Source organism: Monodelphis domestica, chromosome 1 (genome assembly GCF_027887165.1).
Source record: "Monodelphis domestica isolate mMonDom1 chromosome 1, mMonDom1.pri, whole genome shotgun sequence".
NCBI lineage: Eukaryota > Metazoa > Chordata > Mammalia > Didelphimorphia > Didelphidae > Monodelphis > Monodelphis domestica.
Genome location: NC_077227.1, coordinates 406,880,565 through 406,892,209, shown reverse-complemented (window position 1 = coordinate 406,892,209; position 11,645 = coordinate 406,880,565). Strand labels below are relative to the sequence as shown.

Sequence of the window (11,645 nt, the reverse complement as noted above, 5' to 3'; positions counted from 1 at the left end):
ATCAACCCATGAGCCCTTTTCATTTTTGATACTGGTAATTTGGTTTTCTTCTTTCTTTTTTTTTTTCAAACCCTTACCTTCCATCTTAGAATCAATACTGTGTATTGGTTCTAAAACCGAAGAGCAGTAAGGGCTAGTCAAAGGGGTTAAGTGACTTGCTCAGAGTCACACAGCTATGAAGTATCTGAGGGCAGACTGGAACCTAAGATCTCCAGTCTCGGGGCCTGACTCTCAATCCACTGAGTCACCAAGCTTCCCCATTCTTTTATTTTTTTCTTATCAAATTAAACAATGGTTTATCTAAGGATAATTTCTTTTTATGAGATCCTTCTAGTTAGAAATTTGAAGGAAGAGATGAAATGTCATGTTTAAGGATCAGTTTTTAGTTCAGTTTTGTAAAAATACAGAGTATACAAAGGAGGAGTAAAAGAAATTTGGAAAGGAAGGTGAGAGTCAACTTTTGGAGGTTCTTAACTGTCAAACAAAGTGTTGTATAGTTCATCCTACAGAATATACAGAGGCAGTAAAGGCTTCACATCCCAAGTGTGACCTGGTTCATAGAATTTAGAGTGGTCAAATACCTTAGATCCCTTGCTTTCAGGTCTACCTCCCTTATTTTATAAAGGAAGAAATTTAGGAAAAGAGAAATAGATTTAACCGGGGTCGCATATATAGTAAATAACTGAGCAAAGATTTGAACTTGGGCCATTTGACTCCAAATTTCATTAACTTTCCACTTTTCAAGACACTTCAAGCAAGTTTTAGTTACATTGCTAAGAACTGATCAGAAGTAGAATTTAAGGATAGTTCCCCATCACTTCCAGTCTACTTCCCTGAGTAGTTCATCTGACCAATGTGGCCTTCTCTTTCCGTGATGAGCATGGATTGTTCCTCTCAGAATGACACAAAGGTCATAATTTAAAGCAAATTCTCTTCCAGGAATTGATGCAGAGTGAAAGGAGCAGAACCAGGAGAACATTATACACTGTAGTACAATCGAAAGGACTTCACCATTAGTGGCAATGCAGTGATCCTGAACAACTTGGAGGGATCTCTGAGAAAGAACACTATCCACATTCAGAGGAAACACTATGGGAGTAAAAACACCAAAGAAAAACAACTGCTGGATCACATGGATCCAAGGGGATGTGATTGGGGATGTAGACTCTAAATGATCATCCTAGTGCAAACACCAACAACATGAAAAAATTTTGACCAAAGACACATGTAAAACCCAGTGGAATTGTATGTTCATTACGGGAAGGGGTGGGGAGGGGAGGGAAAGAATATGATTCTTGTAACCAAGGAATAATGTTCTAAATTGACTAATGAAATACAATTTTTTAAAAAAGCAATTTTCCTTAAATGTAGGGAAAAAAAGCAAGTTATCTACTTTGGAGCGGAGACCTCCCTCACTAACTCTTTCAAGGCTCTCACTTTCCATGCTCCAAATCTGTTCCCTCTCACTGCAAGAAATTTACTCATACCAAGGGTCCTTCACCTTGGCTTTCTTCATTAAAGCTTCAAGTGTCGAATGACAGGCAGGCTAACATTGATGCCTCTTTAATTTCCCTGTCACTCACCTTGCCTCTCCCCTCTGGCAATGCAATCATCAGTTATTGACTTTGGAGGATGCTTGAAAGCACCACATGTAACATCTTCCAAATCATTTTCTTGATATCCATCATCAGATTCTCATTGAGTTTCCTGCTTCGCCTGAGAGGCCTTGCTATATAAGGGCTCCTGGTGTGCAGTCTAGCTAGAGGAGGTAGAGAAGGAAATTTGGATTCCTGCTGAGATTCCTTGGAGAGATCCAGGTGAGATCCAACAGTCCAGTTCTACCCTCTTCTGGGGCTCTAGCAGAGGGCAAGAAGCTTCTTTGCTACTCACATCCCTTGGGGAGCCTTTCAGAGACTGCTGTGGTCTAAACTCTTGCAGTTTTCTGTTCCTAGTTGGAGTATCAGGTTGAGTGAGGAACATCTCAAGGATTTTCCTGTGATTCATTTGGTCACCTGCAGCCGATCTTAGTGAGGGTCTTTTAAAATCAAATAGGGTATATGAATTCATGGGGTAATAGACATTTGCTAGACTTCAAAAAACTGACCAATATTATTGCTTCCTAAATGACACAGATGCTGTGTGTCAACCTGGTCAAGTCCTTGCTTCTTCTTAAGCCTCTCTGTAAAATGAAATGGTTATACTAGGTAGTCTCTAAGCTCTCATTATTTTGGTCATTTTGGTCTAATAATCAAATAATGTATTTTGCAACTTTAGAAATAAGGAATTAGAAGATTTCTCCATAATAGTTTTATCTTTGAGACAAAGTATAAAACTTTTAAGGATCAACTTTACTCAATTAATTTAAAAAATTTTTGAGCTGTCTTAGAATCAATATTTGGTATAAGTTCTAAGGCAGAAGAGCAGTAAGAGCTAGGCAATTGGGATTAAATGACTTGTGCAGGGTCACCTAGCTAGGAAATGTCTGAGGCCAGACTTAAACCCAGGACCTCTTGTCTCTAGTCCTAGGTCTCTATCTACTAAACCCCCAATGGCCCCAATTCTTTTGTTTTTCAAATAGTTTAAGGCTTACAATACTGAGTACTCAAGGCTACCCAATGGATGATTTTGACTGGAGCCCAACCATTTGCTGTTATCTTCAAAAAGGTGCTGTAATCAAAAGGAAACATAAAGGACTGTGTTTTGATTACTAGACATTTGCATGAGATCTTGAGGCATCTACCACTGGTATCCTGGTATAGAATGTCAGAGTAGGAAAAGGGATTAGCCAGTCAGTAGTAGGAATGCATGAGGGTCCCAGGATCTGGACTCCCCGTTCATAGAGCTTTTTGTGTCACATGATGCCTCCTTTCTGACTGTGAAGCTCTGACCTATGGGTGCCTAAAAGGAGATAGAGGAGAGCCACAGGAGTCAGTGAGGTGTCTTTAGAAGTAAGAAATCAGTGATTTTAGGGGAAAATGGTACTCCAAAGCAAATCAGAAATATTTGGAATTCTATTCCTTGAGCCAAGGTCTTTATATTTGCCTTAGTCTGAATGGAACTTACAATGAGATTATTTAGAGAATTCTAACAACTATAAACATGTATCGATGGAGAATTTTATTTCCCTTGTGTTCTTTAAATAAATATCATCTAACATATTTGTTTTTTCTTTGCATATTAGACATGAAGACCTTACTGATTTTAGGACTTGTGCTCTTCTGTGGCCAGTTCACACTGAACTTGGCCCAGGAACAATCCTCTGAGCCTGCCCAGGCATCAGGGACAACAGCAACTGGAACAGATGACAACACAAAGACTCCCTCAGACCCCATCTTGTATTTAAAAGCTAGTAAGTTCCCACCTGACCTTGGACAGGTCACTTTCATGGAGATCCTAGGCCTGAAGTGAATGGACTCCTGGAACAAAGGCTGGTAATAGTGTAATATTGGAGGCTGGTGGTGAGACCAGCCGTGGAGAAACCTTGGAGCTAGTTCAGAGGAAGAGAAGGGCCTATTGATTCACATAAACTTCCCCCTCATGCCTCATTATAAACATTTACATAGTGCTGACTGCGGAAACATTTATATAGTGCTAGACAACATGCAAAGTACTTTACAGTTATTATTTTATTATATTTATTATTATTATTAATATTTATTATATTATTATCTCATTTGATCCTTATAAGAATCCTGGGAGATAGGTGCTATTAGTATTCTCATTCTGTGGGTGAAAGAATTGAGGCAGACAGTGATTAAGTCATCTAGCTAGGGTCACACAGTGTCTGAAGCTACAATTGAACTCATGTCTCATTTAACTAAAGACTCGGTGCTCTCTCCACTGTGCCATCTAGCTGCATAAGCATTAGTAGAGTTGAGAGAGAAGAGTAAGGTCCTTCCCCTTCCACAGGACCTCTGAGTATGTTTGCATTTACTAATTCAGGAAAACATGGTGCCACAGGGCTTGCATTTGGAGTCAGATAATGTGGTTTCCATCTAGCCATTAGTACAAAAAAATTGCTATTTCTTGTCTGTATGACATAGAACAAGTTGCCTTCTCTCTTGAGCTTCAGAGTTTTCATTTATAAAAGGCCAGGGCTGGATAAGAGCACCATTGAAAGAATTCAGACATTGGGTCTTGACATATGGAGCTAGAAAAGGAATCGTGCATTTGATAGATGAGGAAACTCAACCCGAGGGAGGAGAAACCATCAAGGAGGCCAGCACTGCAGGTGGGATTAGAATCCATATACTCTGATCCCCAAACTGGACTTCTTTCCCCTGTGACATAGTCTCCCTCAACAGTGGGAGAGATATTAGGAAAGGTGCGGTGACGACTTCAGGCATGTTGAGAAGTGGATAATTCTGGAAAGTCAGTGGGTTTGTGACACCTCCCCTTCCTCTTTTTTGTTCTTTTAGGAACTCTCTAACCTTTACAGAATCCAAGGACTTCAAAGCCTTTCCATTATCTAGAGGAAATCAACCTGGTGGTGTCCTTCACACTTAATGTTAGATCCTTCCCAGAAAAATCATGGGAATTTCTCAGGGTGCAGAAGGTGATGCTTCAGCCAAAAGACTAGGCTTGGAATATTTGGAACAAAGAGAGGTTGAATCTAGGAAGAGAGAGGATCTTTAGATAGGAATTGGAGGCACTGTGGTTTTAGGATAAGGTTATTTTGGGTAAATAGATCTGATTTTCCTCAATGGAGAAGTTAAGTCCTCTCAGGACACCATTTGATTAATGAATGAAACCAATCTATTTATAGTATTATAAGAGCAAAGCCAATAGAGCTGTGAGGGATGATGAAGGTTAAATAATCCAGGGCCCTGTTTTGTCAATGAGAAACCTGAGGCTCAGAGAGGAGATCTGGTCTTATAAGTAGAAAGTAGTAAACAGAGCTGTGATTCAGACTAAATTCAGGGTTGCTAACATGACATCAGATTGTCCTCCTTCCTCTATATGGGAGAGTCAAACTTGAATTTCTTTTCCAGACATACACCTTGAACTGTTGAAGAAGCTTCAGAAATTCTATGAAATTGTTAAGAAAATACCATTTTGGGGAGATATTTTGGGAATGTTTAAGTGAGTATTTCTTTCTGATGAAGTCATGCTCAAAGTCAAATGTGGTAGCAGGCCATCCCACCCAGTGGGATAGAGAACAGCACTATTTAGGAAAATGTTTAAGTGAATGCAGGAGGCTAAGAGCATGTCCATAGGGAAATGGGGCAAACCATAGAGGACAGGGAGGGAAGGGGGATGTTGCCAACTGGACTTTCTACCTGGATTTGCTTAATCATACTTCTATTTCCCAAAGTATTACAATCCCATGGATTGGACATAAGATCATGAAAATGTAAATTATGTCCAGGTTCAAAATCTATGGGTCATTTGGGTGAAAACACCCTCTTTTCCTGCCCTCAGAGACCACTTACTTTGTAAGAGAAGAATGACATTTAGGAATGTTGGGGTTCAAGATGTATTGGGACAGGGATGGGTCTATAAAGTTGTCTGTTGTTGATGTTTCCCCCTCATTGTGGCTTCTCTGTGCAGGATTGATGTTTCAAATGCCAAAATCTTGAATATTGACATTACACATAAAACCGGCAGTAGCAGTCTGTCTGCCAATATTCCCGTGGATTTTACATTGCACATAAGAACGTAAGTGATTTTTGTGAGCTCTGGAGGCTCTATTGAATGGAATGTGGGAGCTCTGGGAGGGTTGCACTAGCATTGTAGAACCAGATCACTATGATTCCAATGTTTCCTCAACATATCCAACATGATGAAGCTATTAGGTGAGCAAGGAAAAAAACACAGAGAAAAGCACATCCATTTCCTCATTTTGTCTCTCCTGGGCTTTTGCTATACTAAGGACAAATTTTTGTCTCAGGAAGATCACAGACAAGAGTCATGGACTAATCTAATCTAATCTGATGTAATTGAAAATCCCCTTCTCTTCCTGGAAACACTCTTCTTTCTTCTCTCTCATGTCTCTTCCTGACTAGATTCTAGCTCTCCCTGGGACTTAAGTCTTCTCATTATAGTCTGAAGCTGTAGTCCCTTTCTGACCTTCCAATCATTTATGTTTCTCCCATTCATACATCTCAGAAGCAGGAGTGGCTGAGCCTCAGTTTCTTGATCTGGCAGACTTGGAAAACCATTCTTGTCAGACCTACCTCACTGAGTTATTGGAAGGAAAGTGTTCTGTAAATTAAGAATCAATGGGGAAGTATGCAGCAGAATTGTTGTTATTCATATTGTTTTTATGAACTCATTTTCTCATCTTTCTTGATGGGGATCAGAGAGAAACAATTTAATTAAATTGTTTTATTATTAATTAATAATTAGTAAAATATTATATAAAATAATTAGTAATTATAACAATGGCAAGTCACAAATGTGATCTTTTTTCTTTTGTGATCATTTCAAACTAAGATAAAAAATGGCTTTGTGTGGAGGAATGGGAGGCTCATAATTATTATCTCATTCTCTTCATATTGTGATGCTCATTTCTTCCCTGGTCAGCACTTTATTTCTAGTTTGTATTGGGAAGCAGAAACCAGAATTGGTCATATTTCTTTCTTGACACAATGAGGGGAACAACAGAATCTTGGAGGAAGGATTTTCCCTGTATTATTGAGCAATGTGTTTAACCTCTCAGTTTCCTTATCTGTAAAAGGGGCATAATATTTAGTCTGTCAATCAAGCAAGTGTCTTGAGAGAACCATGTAAGGAAATAAATGGGACATTGCTTAGGAAAACAGGAAAGATTTGTAAAGGGAGGCAGTGTGGAAGATAGCTAGGATCATTGCTGTTGTCCTTAGTTTGGGTCTCCAGTTTCCCCTCGTCTCTCTTAAGTTTCTGTGATGATAAACAGTGTTTATCTACTACCTATATCTCCTTTCTTTAGACTCCTACACCAGATTTCAGTCCATGTCAATGCAAACACATCACTGGTTCTCACAACTGAAGAGAATGGAAATGGAAAATATCATATGGTTGTTTCTAAGTGTCATTCAAGCCCTCAACTTATGGAAATGAATGGTCTACAAACGTGAGTCACCCAAGAGCTCTGTGCCCCCTTATTGCAGCATCTAGTACCTGTTCTTGGTGGATATACTTACATGTTTTTATTCTCTTAGTTTACTGTATTGAAAGGAGGATAGGGTCCCATTTCGGCACATAAGAGATCTGGGTTCATTTCTTCTCAGGGATATTGCCTCTTAAAAGGTCTTCTAGTGTACCTGGGAAAATGGACTTTTTCTTAATCAGAGAAATACTGCAATAATAAGGGCACTATGAAATATGGAATGGGAAGAATTGGAGAAGCAAATGGTAAGAATGAGATCCGGGGACTCTGCTGGATAGAATTTAATTGCTTTAAAGGGAGGGAACAAAAAAAGACTTGTCTACCTGTAGTGGAGGGGGTGATGTGGGCAAGAACAAGGACAAGAGACTAAGAGGAGAGGTTTCAAGATGGAATTGGAGATTGTATAGACCAAATGAGAAGACTTAAAACTCAAGGGCCTGGGCTATAGTGACCATTCCTTGAACTGATGCAAGCATCTGAGGCAGTAGAGAAAATAATAAAGTAAGAGTCCTGGATTTATGCTCACACCATTGTCATTTCTCTTTTATTGGAAACTGACCCAGTCATCATTCCTCTGGGAGTCTAACTCAGGTCTATAAATTAGGGTCAACTTTTGCCACATAGTTGTGATTATTCTAAATTAGGTCACACAGGAGAAAATGCTTTATATACCAATCAAATCTTACCAAAAGTCCTGAGAGTGTTATTATCAATGCATGAATTTCTCTCTTCCATACTTTCTACTCCAGTAAGAGGCAGGGATATGGGTTTCATCCTATTAAACTGTGAACTTCAGGAGTGCCAGGTCTTTACTGCTCCTTTGAGACCTAGAATATTTCTCTACACATAGTAATCACTTTATAAACATTTTCAAAAACAAGAATAAAGCTTAACTGAAACTCTGGTATTGGAATTACAGTTTGCTCTATTTTCTCTGGGGAGTCCTTATTAGTAAATCTGGCTTTTCAACCAAACCAGCTCAAAAAACATGATGGAATATAGAGTCTCTGTTCCCCACCTCCATCAAATACATGTTATTCCCTTTGGGCAAACAGAGCAAATGGAACTGGTTACCAACAGATGTGAGCTGCAGTTTCTGTTTGATCACTTGGTGTCCATGTAAACTTGGATGAACCACTGACTTTTAGATTCCTCACCTATAGAAATGAAGAAACAAATAGAAATAGAAAAGAGTGAATTCACTTTAATTCACCAAGCATTTGTTAAGTTTTTCCTAAGTGTCTGGTACTAGGTTGGACCAAATTATCTTGTAAGTAAGTCCCTTCCAATAAGGACTCTTACGAATAAATATCTTGCTATGAGAGGACTCCTTGTCTGGCTTTGAGAGACAGACTCTGCGGAGAAGCACATATCCTCAGTCCTCAATTAAGTTTTCTTTGCTAAGTTAGTCTTCCCATAGGGACAAGAAAATCCTGCCCACACAGCAGTTTCCTGGGGCCTGTTGAGCTGTTTCTCATAAGGGTAGGAAGTAGTGGGCTTCTGGAGAAAGGAGATTTACCTGGAATTCTCAGTTGGTTGGCCAAATTCTGTCTCTATGTTCTTTTTTTCAGGAACACTTTTAAAGATATGATGAAAATTATAACCAATATTGTGGATATAATTGTCCAGGAGGTTGGTTCTAAAATAGTAAGTATGAAAACGTGGATTTGATTTGGTTACTTAAAGTCAGATTTGTTAGTTCTAAGCAATACAAAGAGGTCTAGACTAAAACAATCCAAAGACCAGGAAACTGGCCTATGGTTGGTATGTTTGGCTTATGGAGTAAACTGGGGGAGGGGAGCCCCTTTTCCTCTTTTAATTGGTGGAGAGTTAGGTAGGATTGTGTCTAAGAATCCTTAGGGTTTTGATATATATATAGTGTGGGCTCCTGTTTGTTCATGAGGTCAGATTGAGCCAAACATTCTCAAGTTTGATGGGACCATAGACCAACTCGTAGATCAGATAGTCTTGGTGATGATATCCCCTCTGGCTCTTTTTCTTTGCATACTCACCTCACTTCTTCCATCCCTACCTCCCAACCCCCTCCAGGTGTGCCCTGGAATAAGATTTGTAACCACAAATTTGATGACTTCAGACAAGGTAGAACTCTTAAGTAAGTATCCACTCTCATCAATCTCTTTCTTGCATCTATTATTGGCTGAGTAACCCAGAGCAATTTCCTTTGGGTCATTGTTGACCTGTAGGTTTAAGGATTTCACCCCCAGAAGAAATAGTTGCTTTGACTGCTAATTGTTAATTTTTTCTTATAATTCCATCTTTTTTTTTCTTTTCTTATAATTCTAACCCCCCTACCTCCTATGTAGTGACTGAGAATTGAGTCAAAACAGGCCCATGCTCCTTAGTTTTCTTGAAATTCCCAGGAAAATGCTGGCTCAGATGCCCCACCCTTCCAATTGCCAATGGACTGGGTACAGTCTGTGGCATCCAAAGCTTTCCTGAGCTATGAGAACTAGTTTATCCTTTGCTCCCAGGTATTCTGTATTTGCCAAAACTGAATGAGTAAATGATTGAGTGAACGGATGCTATTGCCAGCATATAGGGAAGTCTGTCCAAACATATATGCTGCTGCTATCTCCTCTCATGAAGTGCAGTTCTGTCTCTTCAGAGCCACTGCACTGGGAAGGGACTGAGCAGTGGCAGTATAGACTGACCTTTTCTGATTCCCTCAGCTCTATCTTCTAAAAGATGGCTTTCTTCTCCCTTCATTTCCAATATTAGCATTTGATGGAAGTCCCCCAGTCCTTCTTATTTCCTTGCCTACATCCCATCTGATATATATGCTCTTTCTTTTAGACAAAATGTATTTGAGCGGCAGCATTACTGCCTAATTCTTCATTAAATGGACAGCTTTCCACCTCCAAAGAGGTAAGTATTGTATTGAAAATTATATATTCTCCTCTGACATTGATTTTGCAAATAATTTTTCTGAGAACATAGAATTCAAGAACTTTAGAATCTGAAACCCAGAGAGAGAGAGACAGAGAGAGAGAGAGAGAGAGAGAGAGAGAGAGAGAGAGAGAGAGAGAGAGACAGAGAGAGACAGAGACAGAGAGACAGAGAGAGAGACAGAGAGAGAGACAGAGACAGAGACAGAGACAGAGAGAGAGACAGAGAGAGAGACAGAGAGAGAGACAGAGACAGAGAGAGAGACAGAGAGAGAGAGAGAGAAAGTACTAAGCACTAGCTATATATCAAGCTCCATATTCAACACTAGATATCAAAGCAACTCAAAGAATTTACTTTCTAATGAGGGAAAACAAAACTTAAAGAACTAGTAAGTGAGACATCAGATGGATACCTAGTTGCTGGCAAGATGAGGCAAAAATTCTCATACTAGTATCCTAGAACCTAAAACCCTGAATTCTAGAATGTGAAACAAAGAATCCTATACCCTTAGAATTAGAAAAGGAACTCAGCAAGGTACATAATCTAGTACTCATTTGAAGTTAGAATGTCATGATCTTTAAGAGTTTCAAAAAGAAATGAGTTGGGTCAACTAGGTGGCTCAGTGGTTTGAGAATCAGCCCTAAAAGATGGGAGGTCTTGGGTTTAATTCTGGCCTCAGACACTTCTTAGCTGTGTGACCCTGGTCAAGTCACTTAGCCTCCATTACCTAGCCCTTACTGCTTTACTGCTATGGGACCAACATACAGCATTGATTCTAAGACAGAAGGTAAGGGTTTAAAAAATGGAATAAAATTTTGACTGATAAGATGATTGGTTGGAAAAGAAAGAAATGAAATAATGCAGAAAATACTGAATATGAAAACTGGTCACCAAGATGTTTGTTGCCTTTGCTGCATTTTCACCTGACAAAAGAATCTTTTTCTCTTCTCTTTCTTCTGCATGAAGCCATTTAAGTCCAGAGGACAAATTGCTGGATCTTGTGTTTGAGAGAAAATGTTTTCCCTTTGCTGACTCCTGCCACAGTATCCTTACTTGGGCTTATTGGAGCCACTTTCCTTGTATGAAGATTGTCTTTGGACAGTGAATTCCTTCTCCCAGTTTCTCCTACAATAAACTTCCCACTGTTTCAGCAGGAGTAGAGTGGTCATTGTTTATTCTTTCTGCCATGTCAAATCCTCTCTAGCTGGTGCTAACTGAGATTAGACTTGTCTGTGTTTCTTGGAGAAGGGATTGCCCAGTTGGTTCATAAGTGTTGGGTAATGGTCAATTTAGAGCCACAAGTAGGAATTTTAGTACCTAGTGTGTGGGATGAGATTCAGTGTGTAATTCTCAGAGTAGTATTTGGCTTGTAACCTCAATTTTCAAGACCCCTTAGTATTACTGTTCCTTAGACTAAACCCCACCCCAATAAAATTTTTAGTTTCCCTGACCTATTTTCAAAAACCTTTAGAAGAGTTTATCTATAGCCTGGGAAAATTGCCAACTCTAGGAAGAGGAGCAATATAAGCTAAAGGAGGGAAAAGCAGCAAAATTCAATTGTATCTTTGCTGTCCTAGGATGAAAAATCCCATAATAGTCACAGGTTTTTTTGGATCATGAGGGTCTTTAGAAGTACATAAATGATGAA

The 11,645-nt window shown here is 39.4% G+C and overlaps 1 protein-coding gene across 1 annotated transcript; it reads left to right on the top strand.

The window, feature by feature from the left end:
- Positions 1–1,776: 1,776 nt before the first annotated feature.
- On the top strand, positions 1,777–11,147 carry LOC103100574 (uncharacterized). Its single transcript, XM_007474384.3, has 9 exons — positions 1,777–1,817; positions 3,182–3,349; positions 4,992–5,082; positions 5,551–5,658; positions 6,911–7,054; positions 8,662–8,737; positions 9,140–9,203; positions 9,905–9,976; positions 10,964–11,147. The coding sequence occupies exons 2-8, from the start codon at positions 3,184–3,186 to the stop codon at positions 9,937–9,939; spliced, it is 684 nt and encodes a 227-aa protein (XP_007474446.1). The 5' UTR covers positions 1,777–1,817; positions 3,182–3,183; the 3' UTR covers positions 9,940–9,976; positions 10,964–11,147.
- Positions 11,148–11,645: the final 498 nt, after the last annotated feature.

Excerpts from the sequence above, each read along its gene's own strand:
- LOC103100574 (XM_007474384.3), top strand. The coding sequence starts at position 3,184 with ATGAAGACCTTACTGATTTTAGGACTTGTGCTCTTCTGTGGCCAGTTC. Across the intron at positions 8,738-9,139 it reads AGGAGGTTGGTTCTAAAATA|GTGTGCCCTGGAATAAGATT; the intron begins GTAAGTATGAAA and ends AACCCCCTCCAG. Across the intron at positions 9,204-9,904 it reads AGACAAGGTAGAACTCTTAA|ACAAAATGTATTTGAGCGGC; the intron begins GTAAGTATCCAC and ends TCTTTCTTTTAG.